This window comes from Asparagus officinalis, chromosome 9 (genome assembly GCF_001876935.1).
Source record: "Asparagus officinalis chromosome 9, Aspof.V1, whole genome shotgun sequence".
In the NCBI taxonomy this organism is placed as follows: Eukaryota; Viridiplantae; Streptophyta; class Magnoliopsida; order Asparagales; family Asparagaceae; genus Asparagus; species Asparagus officinalis.
Window position 1 is genome coordinate 8,008,568 of NC_033802.1, and position 17,528 is coordinate 8,026,095.

The 17,528-nt window shown below is 40.4% G+C and overlaps 1 protein-coding gene across 1 annotated transcript; it reads right to left on the minus strand.

Annotated features, from left to right (window-relative positions):
* Positions 4,949–6,007, minus strand: LOC109823150. Its single transcript, XM_020389435.1, has one exon. The coding sequence runs from the start codon at positions 6,005–6,007 to the stop codon at positions 4,949–4,951; it is 1,059 nt and encodes a 352-aa protein (XP_020245024.1).

A 17,528-nucleotide genomic window follows, 5' to 3' on the forward strand; every position in this document is an offset into this window, starting at 1 on the left:
TAGCTAGTATCAACGACGAATTCACTCAATTAAAAGGATCTAGGATTGAACTTCGGTTTCAACTCTGGTTCGAATCAATAAATTAATCAATTGTTATCGAATCTCTCAATGCATTAAGAACGACTAACCTATGATAACTATTAGTCTCTTTCGACGACTAAAAGTCGTGCTTAATTCAGCCTAACAACCTATTTTCATAGTGTTAAACCAAATTAAACCCATTAAGTTCTTGTTAATCCCTCATGTTCTCAAGAATAATTAACCTACTTTCGTGATCAATTAATTCTTGTTCAATTACTATTTTCCGGCGTTAATCTAACCTTTCAGTTCAAATCAACATCCTAAAAGAATTAAATCAGTGGCCAATTGAATTAACCCTAGGCAATTAGATACTAGTAACTAAATAATGCAAATCGAACAATCAATAACAACAACAATCAGTTCATTAATTCATAACCATGGCCGAACCTAGTTCAATCCTAGATAAGACAATTACTCACACATAATTGAAATAGAAAACATAATAACAATATATAAGATCATAATCATAAACTGAAAATTAAGATAGATCAGAAAGATAAACCGTAGTGTTGAAGTTGCACACAATTCTCCACAAACAGCAGGTTCCAAATCAAAAGAAAACTAATCTAAGAGTTTTTAGAGAGAAGAAGAGAAGAAGAAGAAAGAAAAATCAAGATCTCCAGCCTCTGGTTTCTGGTCAGGTGCTTCAGGGCGTCTCCCTTTTAATTCTAGGAAAAACGTGTTGAAAGATAACTTCAAATATTGCTCCAGATCGCATGATAACTGACTGCTGTCATCCAACACGGCTGTGCAGATCGACACGACCATGCCGTGTTTAATTCTGTTTCGCTCTGCTTTCTGGGCTTTTCTTCTGTAATCAACACGCCTGTGTTGTTGAACACTGGGTGACCGTGTAGTCTCTTTTCATGCATTCCTTGACTCCTTCTTGACTCCGAATCCGCGCTAAGCTCCAGTAATTCCTACACAATATATAAATAGAGCAGTAAACAAGAACTAGGGAGCTTAACATGGCCAAAATGCAAGGAAATACATCAAATAACAATGAATCCGTAGGTGAAACATAGTCGAAATATAGATAATATTCATGTTTATCAACTCCCCCATGCTTGAACTATTGCTTGTCCTCAAGCAAAACAGATGGAAACACACACATGAGAGGGTACAGATTCAAAGAAAATAGAAATTAAGCACAAAGGTATCCACTATTCTCAAGTCCACATGCAACATTATTCCACTCAACCCAATGTCAAAATAGAAATATTATTTCAAGTTCAAAGTTGAAGAAAATGTATCTGTAGGCGTTCACGTACAGTAGTGCAAGTGACTCAACGCATAAACGTTGGAAAAAGAAATGACATGACAAAGTTAAAATTTTTTAGTTGATTGCCCAAAACTCCTCGTGATAGACACATATCTCATCACAATGGGTCATACTCTTCCTGCTTAAGGTCTCAAAGGAGCACTCGGTTTCTTTGCATTTTATTTATTTATTCAATTTTTTTTGAAAATCCCGTCATAATTAACACCTACTGACGTGACAGCCATACTTCTGAGGGTGCGGTGCCAGGTACTCGGTGCAACAGACTTTAGGATTTTTTTTTACAAGGCCGAGTGTTTCTCCAGTAACCAAAAAGTAGTCCAAGTCACCAAAGAAGCTTAGGTTTTAATTAGATGGGTTGAGCCAAAATCCATTCCTATCTCTCCAACGTTTAGAGTTAAGTATCGACAAAGTGGAACACGAACAGATAACATCCTAACCAACTAAACATGAAACAAAAGATTTTTTTTTACAATGGGGCATGTGAAATAAATGATGCACGTGTTAGAAGAGTTTTTAAACAGTGGTACTCTTTTTCTTTTCTTTTTTTTTCTTTTTCTTTTTGAAACTTCCCAACACAGAAAACAAGCACTCAAAAACACTAAAGCATACATGAAACATCATCCCAACACACCTAATCCTCCATGCTTGAATTGCACATTGTCCCCAATGTGTTTGAGTAATTGAAAGGAGGATAAGAGGGACTCACCGCTCATTGAGGTGGCGGTGGAGGTGCAGAAGGATGAGGTAGAGAAAAGTGGTGCAAATCTTGTATCAACTGGTTCATCGTCCCTAGTGTAGTGCCAAAACTATCCAGACGCACGTTAATGGCATGGAATTCTATGCCCATATCTTGTCGTAATGAGTGGACGGACTCTTTCAAGTATTGCCGCCCCCGCTCCAACATGTTGAACCTGTTGATCCAATTGGGAGATGCACTAGATGTGGATGCACCGTGGAGCGTAGTGTGTGGAGCCGGTTGTTGTAGGGGTACCCCTTGTAGACCGGTGTTGCGATGCTGTCGGTGAGTTGGAGGTTGTTGCGTCATTGTTTTTTCTGCGTTTTGGAGCCATGAGGCTGAATCGGAGATCGTTGGAGTTGCGGGACGACGCTTCTCTCGTCGAAACTTCAGACGTGTTGTCTTTGTGTTGGAAGCATTCCTGGCTTTAGGTTAGAGAAGAGGTGGAAAGGATGACTATAATGGGAAAAATCAGTGGGATGATGAGTGGGGGAGGTACGGAAGGTCAATGGGGGAGTATGTGAACTGGGCTTTGGGAAAATTAATGGCTTTTTGGGGAGGGGAGAAGTTAGTGGTGTTGTCAAGAGTTGGTAGGATTTTGGGGAGGTGGGGAAGTTAGTGGGGTTGTCAGGAGAAGTTAATGGCTTTTTGGGGAGGTTTGGATTGTAATTGGGATTGATAGGGTGTTTGGGAGGTGGGGAATTTAATTGGGATGTCAGGTGTTTTTATAAGAAGGGGTAGGGTTTGATGGGTTAGGTCAAAGAGTTAATTGATCGGTCAACGGCAGACAAAAAGAAATCTGGGATTTTGGGGCCACGGGTGTGGTGGACGCCTTCCCAGGGTGTGGTAGACTCTGGAAATGAGATGAAGACTGTCCCGACTGCTACACGGGTGTGTTGGTGGACACGGCCTAGCCGTGTCAACTGTGTAATCACTATTTTTTTCTTTTGTCCTCTTTAGCCTTGAACTCTCTGTTACCTATTTTCCTTTTGTCATTCACCTACACACCAGTTCATGGAAACTTGATTACATGTCATGAAAACTAATAATTAAAAAAACTAAAAGGAAAAATAAAATAAAAGAAAAACTTGGGTTGCCTCCCAAGAAGCGCTTGTTTATGGTCATGAGCTCGACCCCTTCAATGCTCACAATGATGATGAATCGGGAAGGGTAAAAGTACCCAACTTCTCGATCAGAGTTCCTGTGAAATAATGCTTTAATCACTGTCTATTGACCTTGAAAGATCCCGTGGTTTCACTCCATACTTCGACAGCCCCAAATGGGTATATCTTGCACACTTGGAATGGTCCAGACCACCTCGAACAAAGTTTGCCCGGAAAAAGCTTGAGTCGGGAATTAAGTAGAAGTATCAAGTCTCCTTCTGTAAACTCTTTACGGAGGATATGTTGATCATGTCACTTCATTGTTCTTTCTTTGTAAATCTTGGCATTCTCATACGCATCCAATCTCAATTCATCAAGTTCATTTGGTTGAAGCTTTCTCTGTTCCCCTGATTCTTTCAAATCTAAATGAATGCTCTTGATAGCCCAATGTGCTTTATGTTCCACTTCAACTGGTGGAGATGGACTGGTTCTAGACTTCTTCTGCTGCTTTTTGACACGACTGTGTCTACGGACACACCATGGCCGTGTGGAATTATTATTCAGCATCTTCCCAGGTGTAGTTTTCTCTTCACAAACCTGTTCTGGGCTGTTTCTGCTGCTTTTTGACACAGCTGTGTTTACAAACACAACCTGGTCATTCAGCCCCCTTGCAATTTCGACCACTATATCAGGTTCTTTGATGTAGGTGGTTTTTGTGTAGGTTGGCTTTTCATCAAGCATTGTAACATAGGAAGTTATTTCCTGATCATCATCATCTGGTACCCTCACATTAATTATCGCTCCAGCGGTAGCAAGGAAAGGTCTTCCCAATATAATGGGGATTTGAGAATCCTCCTCCATTTCAAGAATAACAAAATCAACTGGAATAAAGAATTTACCAACCTGGATGGGTACATCCTCTAATATACCTACCGGACGTTTAACCGATCGATCTGGTAATTGGAGGGAGATAGTAGTAGGCTTCAAGTCTCCCATCTGTAACTTGTTACATATAGACAATGGCATAAGACTGACACTAGCACCGAGATCACATAGAGCACGATTAATTGACATATCACCAATTGTGCAAGGGATTGAAAATGAGCCAGGATCTTTAAGCTTAGGTGGTAGCTTATTTTGTATGATGTCACTACACTCTTGGGTCAAGGCTACAGTCTCATATTCCTCTAATCGCCTCTTATTTGATAGAATCTCCTTTAAGAATTTGGCATAGGATGGCATTTGGGAAATGGCTTCAACAAATGGGATGTTAATATGCAATTTTTTTAATATTTCTATGAATTTCCCAAACTTTTTTTTCCAACTTAGCTTTAACTTGCCTTTGAGGGAAGGGTAGTGGAGGCTTATAAGGTGCAGGTGCTACATATCTCTCAACTTTCTCACTACTGTGCTCTTTCTCACTTGACACTAACTTCTCACTCTCATCAACCACATCCTTATGGTCAGCTCTTTTCCACTCCTAAGTGTGATGGCATTGATAGATCCCTTTGGGTTAGTTTCAGGTTGCCCAGGAAACATCCCAGAAGGTCTGGAAGAAGAGTTAAATTGCTGGGCTAGTTGAGTGATCTGATTCTCTAACATTTTATTATGGGTGGCTAAAGAGTCAACCTTAGAAGTTAGGTTTTTGATGGCATCACTCATGATTTTATTCTGATTTCTAAATTCTTCATTTTTTTTATTCTGGGATGACACAAAATTCTCCATTAAGCTCTCTAGGTTAGACTTTTAGGGACTGGGGTAGGGGAGTCTAGGAGCTTGAAAACCAGGAGGTCGAAAATTAGAGTGAGGATTTGAGTTCTGTGATGGATTTTTGTAGGATAAATTAGGATGATTTCTCCATCCCGGGTTGTACATATTTGAAAAAGGATCCCCTTTCTGATTAAAATTATTCATGTAATTAACATGTTCAGATAGTGGTGCATCAGAGGAAGGGGAGTTTCCAATCTGACATTCCACAGCAGAATGTCCAATGATACCACATATTTCACAGTTAGTAGAGTTAGATGCTACTGAATTCATGCTCATCTTGTCAAATTTTTGAAATAAAGCATCTACTCTAGAAGCAATGTGGTCTAATGCATCTACATCATACCTCCCGCTCTTTTTGGGTAAAGAGCACTCACCTGACCACTGGAAATGGTTCTGCGCCATATCCTCTATGAGTTGTTTTGCATCTCCTACACTTTTGTTCATCAATGCACCACCCGCTGCAGCATCCACGGTCATCCTTGTGTTGTAGAGAAGACCGTTGTAGAAAGTGTGAATTATGAGCCAATCCTCCAACCCGTGATGTGGACACATCCTTAGAAGATCCTTGTACCTCTCCCATGCATCATACAATGACTCCCCTTCTTTTTGAGTGAAGGTTGTTATCTGATTTCTCAATTGGGCTGTTTTGCTCGGAGGGAAGTACTTAGCAAGGAACGATTCTGAGAGTTGGTCCCATGTAGTGATGGTGCCCGGTGGAAGTGATTGCAGCCAAGCCCTTGCCTTGTCTCTTAGTGAGAAGGGAAACAACCTTAGCTTGATTGCATCATCCGACACTCCATTCATCTTCAAGGTGTCACAATACTCCAGAAAGATTGAGATGTGGAGGTTTGGGTCTTCGGTTGGAGTGCCTCCAAATTGGTTTTGCTGAACCATGGAGAGGAGTGAAGGCTTGAGTTCAAAATTGTTGGCAGCAACATTAGGCTTCAAGATGCTAGATTGGGAGCTATGGGTGGTTGGTGATGCAAACTCCTTCAAGGATCGGTCTTGATTGCATTGGTTTTCTTGGTCTCCCATGGTGTTTTTACTTTTTAAATTGTCCTTTGTTTCTCGTGCCTTCTTCCTAATATGACGCAAGGTCCTTTCAATCTTGGGATCACACTCGATTGGTTCTCCAAGTCGTAAGGATCTAGGCATACAAGGGTGCATGCACTAAAAAAACAAGTCAAACGAAAAAAATAAAAATAAAATAAATGAAAGAAAATGTCTAGTCTAGTCAAACAATGAAAAAGTCAATATTAACAATGCCGAAGTCCCCGACAACGGCGCCAAAAACTTGTTCACTCAAATCCGCAAGTGCACAGATATCGTTGTAGCGATGCAAGGTCGTATCCTCAGGGACTTCGTTGTTAATTACTGATTTTCACTGTTTTGTAACTATCTAAACCAATTGTGTTAAAAAGTATGATTTTTGATTATCAATAACGAATACGCTAGCTAGTATCAACGACGAATTCACTCAATTAAAAGGATCTAGGATTGAATTTCGGTTTCAACTCTGGTTCGAATCAATAAATTAATCAATTGTTATCGAATCTCTCAATGCATTAAAAACGACTAACCTATGATAACTATTAGTCTCTTTCGACGACTAAAAGTCATGCTTAATTCAGCCTAACAACCTATTTTCATAGTGTTAAACCAAATTAAACCCATTAAGTTCTTGTTAATCCCTCATGTTCTCAAGAATAATTAACCTACTTTCGTGATCAATTAATTCTTGTTCAATTACTATTTTCCGGCGTCAATCTAACCTTTCAGTTCAAATCAACATCCTAAAAGAATTAAATCAGTGGCCAATTGAATTAACCCTAGGCAATTAGATCTAGCAGTTGAATAATGCAAATCGAACGATCAAAAACAACAACAATCAGTTCATTAATTCATAACCACAGCCGAACCTTGTTCAATCCCAGATAAGACAATTACTCACACATAATTGAAATAGAAAACATGATAACAATATATAAGATCATAATCATAAACTAGAAATTGAAATAGATCAGAAAGATAAACCGTAGTGTCGAAGTTGCACACAATTCTCCACAAACAGCAGGTTCCAAATCAAAAGAAAACTAATCTAAGAGTTTTTAGAGAGAAGAAGAGAAGAAGAAGAAAGAAAAATCAAGATCTCCAGCCTCTGGTTTCTGGTCAGGTGCTTCAGGGCGTCTCCCTTTTAATTCTGAGAAAAACGTGTTGAAAGATAACTTCAAATATTTCTCCAGATCGCATGATAACTGACTGCTGTCATCCAACACGGCTGTGCAGATCGACACGACCATGCCGTGTTTAATTCTGTTTCGCTCTGCTTTCTGGGCTTTTCTTCTGTAATCAACACGCCTGTGTTGTTGAACACTGGGTGACCGTGTAGCCACTTTCCTTGCATTCCTTGACTCCTTCTTGACTTCGAATCCGTGCTAAGCTCCAGTAATTCCTACACAATATAAAAATAGAGCAGTAAACAAGAACTAGGGAGCTTAACATGGCCAAAATGCAAGGAAACACATCAAATAACAATGAATCCGTAGGTGAAACATAGTCAAAATATAGATAATATTCATGTTTATCAGTTTCCCAGAATCAGCCAATAGTCAGCTCATCAGTCGACTGAATAGTGTATTAATTGACCAACGACACTGTAACAACTATTTCTAATTTTGCTAATTTTCAGGGATTTTATTAGATTTTGTGATTTTTCTTTGGTTTTGGGGTTTTGTTTTAAGAACCTATATATACCCCTTAGTTCTCAACATTTATATCAAACCAAGAAAAGTTTAAAATAAAGTTTTGCATGTTTGTTTATGTGTTTTAAAGAAAAATTTAGTGTGTTGTTTATGTGAAGAGAGTTTCACAAGAGGATGTTTGCGTCAAAAGTTGACTTTGTCATGGAATTCATTATATCTTCGGTCGATTACAACGAATTCAAAAAAGAGATAGCCTTTTTATAAGACTCCTTTTACAAAACAAAAGGAAAAATTACAACTCTTGAGAAACAAACGCAGGATCGTTGTTTGGATCGCTGCTTGCGTGGGATCTTTGCCTGTGCCGGGAGCGCTTTGACTCGTGGACCACCAAATCACAGATTCTAATTGAATCATGAGGGGTTTAATGATTCTTCCTTCGTTTATCGAAGTGAGAATTTGAAACGATATCTTATCAAAGTAAGATAGTCGTTCTTCTTGAAATCAAGTCAAAGCTCGAATCTCAAGGGATTGCCGGAAGCTCAAGAACTCTGCTCTGTCTGCTCTGAAGTGCTCAAAATGATCAGCCCCTTTAAAAATAGCCTTCGGGGGGGTATTTATAACCCCTAGGAACAGTTGGCGGAAAACAAGCTTGTGAGACAGCATTTGTTGTCTCGGCTGCCGAGATAGTGTTTGCTGTCTCGGCGGGCGAGATAGTGTTTGCTGTCTCGGCCCACGAGACAGTAAACGCTGTCTCGGAAATAGTAACCGTCAGAGTCTGTCTCGCGTGCGAGACAGTAAAGACTGTCTCGCGTGCGAGACAGTCTATACTTGTGTTCTTTTTGACATTTTGGATGACTTCCTTTTGAGCTGTGTTTGGATATCTCTCAGCATTTTTTGACGCCTACAGATACCCCCTCCAAAGTATTCCAGACTCAATCTTTTATAGAGGAGTTCTGGGATGCTTTGGATAAGATAGGTCTTACTTATGATCCTTTCAATGCTTGGTTGGGTAGATCGTGTAGAAGGATTTGTAAATGGCTTCAACGCTTGATCTCTTCTTCTTTTAGTCTATTCAATTCTTCGTAGAATAGCTAATGTTCTCCCGGCATTGCGTTTATCGCTTCACCGTTGTTGAGATCTTGAATCGAAGCTGGTACTTGTTCTTGTGGGTTCAGCTTTTGTCACTGAATTAATACATCCATTGAGAGCTCACCAGGTTATCCTTAAGAATATTCAGATTAATATTCTCCAGAAACTTCCTGTTGAAGGTAGGGAAACAGTTTAGACTCGTGTACCTATTGGAGTAATATGATCTCTTTTTTGTTGGTAGAGATGAACCCAATGATGGAGAGGAAGAATTTTATATTCTATCTCCTGGTCTCTTGTTTGTTGGTAGAGATAAACCCGAAATCGGAGAGGAAGAATTTTATATTCTATCTCCTGATCTCTTGTTTGTTGGTAGAGATAAACCCCGAATTGGAGAGGAAGAATTTTATATTCTATCTCCTGGTGCAAAGGAAACTCAAAGTGGGATCTCCACTTAGAGAATCTGGATTGGTTTGAATAATCTTAAATGTCACAAGGTTTGATTATTCAATTAAAAGTGGACCTCTCGTTCATGGAAGGAATCGAGAGGGGATTTTGGTTGTGGTCCTAACTGTAGTAAGGTTTTGACCAAGTGAGAGTTTTGAAACGATCCTAACTGTTTAAAGGTTTGATCGTTCAATTTGGTTTGATCGTTCAATTTGTGGACCTCTCGTTCATTAAAGGAATCGAGAGGGGATTTTGGCTTTGGACCTAACCGTTTAAAGGTTTGACTAAATGGGAGTTTGAGAGGGAAGACTGATCCAAAGAAGTGATCGAATCTCATCTCAACAAAAGAGTATTCAGAAATCACCGTGAGGATGTAGTGTTTATCACTTTGTTTGTAATGATTGGGTTATCCCTAAGAAAATTATATATATAACATTCTTTTAGGAACTTTCATTACACAAACCATCCACTCCCAGCTTTCTTCGCGAAACTGGGTCTAACATCATGCTGAGTTACATGACCGGGTTATCCTTAAGAATGTTCTTCGCGAAACTGGGTCTAACATCATGCTGAGTTACATGACCGGGTTATCCTTAAGAATGTAAAAAATTCTCCAGGAACTTCCCGTCAAGAGTGGGAAACAGTTTAGACTCATATACCTATTGGAGTATCGAGGAGCAGTTTATACTCGTATACTCTTTGGAGTGAGGGGAAACAATTTATACTCGTGTACCCCATGGAGTTAGGGAAAACAGTTTATACTCGTGTACCCAATGGAGTATGAGTCGTCTTTACTTGGCTTATTTCGCCGTTATGACGCCAGAGTCAATTAAGGCTTGGATTTTGTTTGTGAGTCTGAAGCAAATCTCGGTGGGATGAAGAACCCTTCTGTGGTACGCACAGTAGTTTGGATCCGTAACCCTCTTAGCTCCCTCCTGATCTTTAATAGGTGGTAGCTCGATCTTGTCGTTGGCGAGGAGGTATTTCAAGATGGCTGGAGCTTCATCATCTTCGAAAAAATACTCCTTTTGAAACCTCGGATCGGGAGTCGCGTTCCCAGTGATTGCAGATGTCGTCGGTCGGCTTCTCTCAGCTTTCTTTCTTTTAAGAAAATGTTCAGCTTGTTCACCGCGCATTTTCAAATCTTTCCAATTTTTGGATGGTACGACCCCCCAGGGCTTCCAGGACATCTATAGAGAGATTATTGTGGCATGTTTGTAGGATGAACTCCTCTGTAACAGGATCTCTACAATTCATTGCCTTGTTACGGAAGCGCTTGACAAAATTGTCGACTGACTCTCCGTCTTTTTGCTTTTCATCCAAAAGGGTTCCGATTGACACTTCGGTGTCATCATCGAAGAAATTGTTGAGGAACAAACTTTCCATGTCATCCCAGCAATTAATGCTTCCTGGCTTGAGACGTCGGTACCAATCGAAGGCGGGCCCACGAAGGGTGCCAACGAATGACCGGATCATTAAGGCCTCGTTTCCAGAGATTATGCCCAAATGAGACTTGAAATAAATCAAGTGCTGAGTAGGCGAGCTTTTCCCGTCAAACGGTGTGAAGTTAATCAAATTGAATTTTGCCGGGTACGGTATTGAATCCCATTCCCTCGGATAAGGACATGGAATACCCGTCTTCTTAACTTCTTGAGCCGTCATCAAAGCATTGATTTTGTCTTCAAGTTTTTGCATTTTCCCGTCATCGTCTTCATTTCTTTCTGAATGATGTCGAGTAAAGATAATTGGACCACCCCCAGTGAGAGGTGCTATTGAACCACCCCCAATATCGTTATTGGGAGGATCCGTTAAACCACCCCCAGCGTTATTGCCATTGGGAGGTGTATCAGCCATAATGACTTCATCCACCTCTGGATCACTGTCATCTACAACATTCCGAGTGTGGTGGCTGGATTCAAATCGCTGATTGGACTCAGGAGGTTGAGGCTGTTGAGTTAACAGTTCTCTCATTTGTTGGATAGCCAACTTCATTTCTGTCTTCACTTCAGCTCTAATTTCTTCACGTTGTTTGGCTAGAGCTTCCTGAAGTATTTGAGTGAACTGATCAGCAGTGATTGTGAATACTTCTCTGATTTGTCCTGTGCTAGACATTGTATCATCAGAAGCGATTGCAGAATAAGTGTCCGAGAATTCATCCTCCGAGGACATTCCTTCTTGCATTCTCTTGTAGTCTCTGCGTCTGATAGCTCCTAATTGGAGTCGAGACATCCTTTGAGCAATTCTTGGATTGACTTTTCCTCTCGGGGAAAAGTCGGGATTTGAGTCACTTGAATGCTGTTTAGACTTTCTTCTATCAGCTACGTTGATGGTGACTTCAGGGAATTCATCATCTTGGGCAGCTGATTTCTTGTTGAAACGTCTCGGCCTGGGCTTTGACATTTTGGTGAAAAGTCTCTGGAATATTGGGACTCTTTGCGGGATGGCTTCTCGTTTGGAGTAGTCATATTCCGACAATACTGCTCTAATGAGTCGTGCACAGGAACAATGAGAGTGAATAATTCTCTTTCGAAATTTATTCACACCTCCAACTTGATAATACGATTCATCGGTATGATTGACAAAAAACCGTATCGTCTGTTGGCATGACCTCCCAGGTATGACGATGTCTTTTGGTGAATGCGTCTTCTTCTGGGGGTGTAAAACATTGTTGGCATTCTCAGGACAATTTATTATTGTCTTTGAGCGATCCAAGGTTATGTCGGGAGTCGCACGTTTAGAACCACCCCCTTGCGGGTATGGAGTCTTAACGGGCTCCGAATGCTGATTTTGCACAACTCCAGACTTTGGAATCCAAACTTTGCAGAGTTTTGGGGTCACCGTTTCCTTCTCCCTTTCTTGTCTTTGTTGTAGGAGAGCACGAGCATGAGCAGCGTTTGCACGACGTTTTTGTATACGTTCTTTGAGGGTCGAACGAGCCCTCTTGACAATAGTCCATTCCTCCGTCGTGAGTTTAGCAGAGACATGAGTGATTGGTCGTTGAGACAACTGAACTACTCGATGCCTCCTCGACTCTAAGTCCGCATAATAACGAACTCCGTCGGGTTGTTCCAAGGCCTTAGCCATTTGATGAGCGCGGCGTTGGCGTTGTCTCTGACGAGCTCTTTTCGTCAATACCGGTGGGCTTTGATTTAATGACTCCTTAATTGGAGAAGAGTCATTATGAGCAGAGAGATTGCGAGTACTATCCTCAGCAACAATCAAGCGAGAGTCTTTATCTGTAGTGTTTGACAACTTCAACAAAGATGAAGTCTTCCTGCATTTGCGAGGCGAGGAAGACTTTACAGATAAGGACGACAAATACACCTCAAACTTTGCTTGGTCGAACTCGTACTCGACCGTTGATTCAACCGGGATCTTGATGGTTGGCTGCGACACGACGGTCTCGGCAGCGAGACCGTTGGCTCCCACTGTGGTCGCCAGCTTGTTTGCGTCAAAAGTTGACTTTGTCATGAAATTCATTATATCTTCGGTCGATTACAACGAATTCAAAAAAGAGATAGCCTTTTTATAAGACTCCTTTTACACAACAAAAGGAAAAAGTACAACTCTTGAGAAACAAACACAGGATCGTTATTTGGATCGCTGCTTGCGTGGGATCTTTGCCTGTGCCGGGAGCGCTTTGACTCATGGACCACCAAATCACAGATTCTGATTGAATCGTGAGGGGTTTAATGATTCTTCCTTCGTTTATCGAAGTGAGAATTTGAAACGATATCTTATCAAAGTAAGATAGTCGTTCTTCTTGAAATCAAGTCAAAGCTCGAATCTCAAGGGATTGCCGAAAGCTCAAGAACTCTGCTCTGTCTGCTCTGAAGTGCTCAAAATGATCAGCCCCTTTAAAAATAGCCTTCGGGGGGGTATTTATAACCCCTAGGAACAGTTGGCGGAAAACAAGCTTGTGAGACAGCATTTGTTGTCTCGGCTGCCGAGACAGTGTTTGCTGTCTCGGCGGCCGAGACAGAGTTTACTGTCTCGGGTTCCGAGACAGTAAACACTGTGCTCGAAAGGAATATCCTGCTGTTTCGTTGTAAACTGCTTTTCACGTTTAAAGTCCGTTATTTTGGCAGTATCAAGCGTGATTCTCGCCAGAAAGACGTTGCCACGTTCTTGAACAGTTGTGACAATGTTGGGGTTACTGCAAAGTATGTTTTTGACACCTCTGAGAGCTGTCTCACGTGGCGAGACAGTAAAATTCTTGTCTCGTACCGCGAGACAGTAAAGACTGTCTCGGCACGGCGAGACAGGTAAACAAGTCCTGTCTCAGCGTGGCGAGACAGGTAGGTCTGTCTCGCCGAGCGCGACACGTAAAGATGTCTCGCAACGGGAGACAGTCAAGTCTGTCTCGCGTGCGAGACAGTCAAGTCTGTCTCGCGTGCGAGACAGTAAAGACTGTCTCGCGTGTGAGACAGTCCATACTTGTGTTCTTTTTGACATTTTGGATGACTTCCTTTTGAGATGTGTTTAGATATCTCTCAGCATTTTTTGACGCCTACAGAGGAGGAGATCATTTTTCGGTTTTGAGCATCAAATTTTCACGTCTCTATCTCTCTTGCTTGTTTTAGAGAAGTTTTTCTAAACTCATCTTCTAGCTATTTGACATTTCGATTCTTATTTTGCTAGATTAATTGAAGTTTAATTTCATTACACTCATTGTTTACACACACAATCACTTGAGTTTTAGTATTTTATATATCGTATACTTGGGTTGTGGGGTTGTATCATTGAGTAAGCTTACAATTTTGTTCTCATCTTGTTTGAGAACAAATTATTTACTCGAGCTTATTATCGAATCACGTTATAATACACAAGGACACTTAGAGGAGTGGTTGGAAGAAGAACATGGTCAATTTCAAGAGGAGTGGCTTGGTTGTAAAAGTCTAGGGAGAGGTAGTAATTCCAAGCAATTGAGGAAGGTGACACGGATCGGCCAACATTTAGAGAAGTGTATTGTGTAATTGTCAACGTGTGAATTGTAAATGTTTTTGGTGAGCTTTGAAAACTGATTGTGTAGTTGTGTTGAGATATAGTGGAGGATCTCCTCGAGGTGAGGAGCGGAGACGTAGGTCGAGTGTTAGACCAAACTCCATGATCATATTTGTTGTTTGTGATTGCCTTGGCGTATTATTCTTGTGCTCATTGTTTATCATATTTCTATATCGCCATTGTCTCATAGTTTATATCGCCCATTGTTTAATTATACATCCTTGCATATATCACTTTTGTATATCATATTGCTAGGATATTGTTAATAAGTTTTAATTTAGTATTGATATCGGATTAGATTAGCAATTACCCTATTCACCCCCTCTAGGGTACTTTCACTTGGAGTATGGGCTCCGATTGTCATTCTATCCATTCCTCCACCAAGTCTGTGATGCATTGGGGGTGTCCCCATCACAAATCAAGCCAAACTTGATTACTACTTTGGTGACGTATGTGGTGATTTGCCATCAGGTCGGTATCAAGCCGAGCTTTAACATGCTAAGCCATTTGGTCAGTGTCAAGACGATGAAGAAGGAGGGCATTTCTATGTTCAGAATCTTAATGACTTCAGGTTGGTGTCGAATGCCCCGGACTCCAAGAAAGATCAGGAAGAGAAGTTCATGTGAGTTTTCAGGGCTGACCCCATCATCTCTTGCTCGACTTGGCTCGAGATAAATAAGGATGCACTGAAGCCAGGTCTGCTTACAAATGAGGAGAAACAGGGGCGTGACAAGGTCCAAGTTTAGGTTGGGTTACCAGGAGATCAGCAATCTTTTTAAGACAGTCGTCCTTCTTATAGTTGGTGTATCCAGCACTCTGCTAACAGAGAAGGATCGGATTCAAGTGACCGTCCTAGCGCTTCTGCTTAAAGGTTTAAACGAGGCATAACCGGAGTCGGCGATTAGGGCGCAAGAGTGCTTAAGGGCCAAGCTGGCCTGTTACGCCCCGCTTCCCAAAATAAAAGGGAATCAGAACGTGAATAAGCCCGCGACATATTAGACTGAGGAGAGATAATTGATAGACCATGTCTTCTCAATCTAATACGCTAAGCGTCAAGAAATATAAAGTGAAGGCACAGGTCCCCGATCACAGTAACGAGAATATAATAAACAACACATAACAGAAAATATACATATCACAACTGAACATCATCGCAGACATAATATTCGGGTCAACACGCCCATATACAAAACGATCTGAATGAAATACTAAAAAGTATAATATACATCGATCAGGCTGAAATAGAAAATACCACAAAAGTAAACAAGGAACATCGAACAACTAAATGAAATAACTATGCTTCGACTTCTGGATCATCTGGCTCTAGCATATCTCCTAGTTGGACATGTCCGTCCTCTAAATCTGACGTACACCAGAGGAAACAGATGTACGTCAGCGTGCATGACACACGATAAGATCCCACAAAAGAAATAGAACGATCAAAAACCCAAAGCGGAAAACGATATGATAACAAAAGTGATAAAAGATGTGCAACTGGAAATTCAACAAAATCAATCAAGTAACAAGTCGGTCATGTAATTAGCGATCAGAACAAGCATCCAACTAACAAGGTCATACAACTAGATGGAATTAATACTTAAAAATCTACAACTCGAGATGTAGTACGTCGAGCGAAATAATCCAAACAAAGAAACCCTCATATATATACCATATATCTCAAATTGTAGATAATTAAATATTAATCCCGATCTATGTATGAAAAGAAGTATAACTGGTCTGTATCTCATAAGAACTCGTACTCATCCAAGTAACAGGTCATGTAACTAGTCATTCTACGATGGGTCACTAGTCCAAATCTCACACAGAGTCAACATTCATATTCTCGGATATCTAACTATTCACAGATTCCCTACGTGTATCCAATCCTGCTACACACATGCATCCTAGAGGACTACGCGCAATCCGTTTCCTGCCTAGTCCGAACTTCAATTAGGACCCGGGTGTCAGAAATAAATTCTTTAAATTTAGATCCCCACTGACCAAAGTGATGTACACACATTCACTGAGACCCTACAAACCAACCCCAAAGGCGACACCAACCAATGGCGCGAGCCTGGAAGACATATCAACAATCATATCCAAGCACATGAATTATGACTTTCCCATCCCAACTCTCTGGTATTTCTGAGTCAACCATAATTCTCTTTGAAACTAGGGTTCACCATCTAAACTCAATCCACACACACACATGTCATTAAGTCCGTTCATGACGCACGAGGCCACTAAGTCATGAACTAGTAGGGGTTCTCAAATACAACAGGAAATAATAAATACAACCAATCATATGCAACGATATCATGACATATCACATAATTAAAATGAGAATCACGAATCGCGAGATTTTCAAAATGATCTTTAAAATAATAATTTTATTTACTTCAAAAATAATTTCTTATTCCAAAAAAAATTCTTTATTTCTTGTTATAGTTATCCAAAAATAATTCTATTTTCTAAAATAACTCCTTTTAAATAATTCTAAAAACATTCTTTAAATATGCTTTTTAATATCCCCTCTTCCAAAATAATTTCTTTTCTAATTATAATTAATCTAAAATAATTCATTTTTCAAACTAAATTTATTTATAATTATTCTAAATGATTCTTTTTCCAAGATAATTCCTTTTAAATTATTATAATTTTCCTAAAATGATTTTGTTCTCGAAATAAATTCCTTTAAAATTAATATAATTATCTAGAAATGATTCCGCTATCAAAATAAATTCTTTTAATTTATAATAATTATTCTAAAAATGCTATTTACCAAATTATCATGATTTATCTAATATTATTCATCAACAAACCCAAGCAGATAATTATATCACAAACTAATCTACGTAACCAATTATTAACAGATATAAATAATGAAAATACAAGGCAAGGGAAGCGGGATCTTGCAAGCAACTAATTAATTCACAGTGGATCTAAGAATTGACTGACAAGTCAATAGAGTATCAGGATCTTGCATCGGGGTTTGTTGATCGATATGTCGTTACTGTGCGAGGATACGAGTATGCAGATGAGGAAACGACATCACTACGGTTGAGGAGCGCTGTTGACCGCACCGACGGCTCTGTAGAGAGATCGAAGAGAGCGGTGGCAAGGGTTCGAAGCTCGAGCAGTGACGGGGCTGATTGGAGCTAAGGCATAGTGGGAGGAGTGATGGTGGGGCTGCTGTAGGGAGAGGGAGGAGCTACTGAAGATGGTTCAAGGGTGGCGGCTGCTCGGAAAATGGCCGGGGAGAGTAACGGACAGTGGAGAGGTGGTTGGCGAGTTGGGAAACGAGGGGTGGAGCTCGT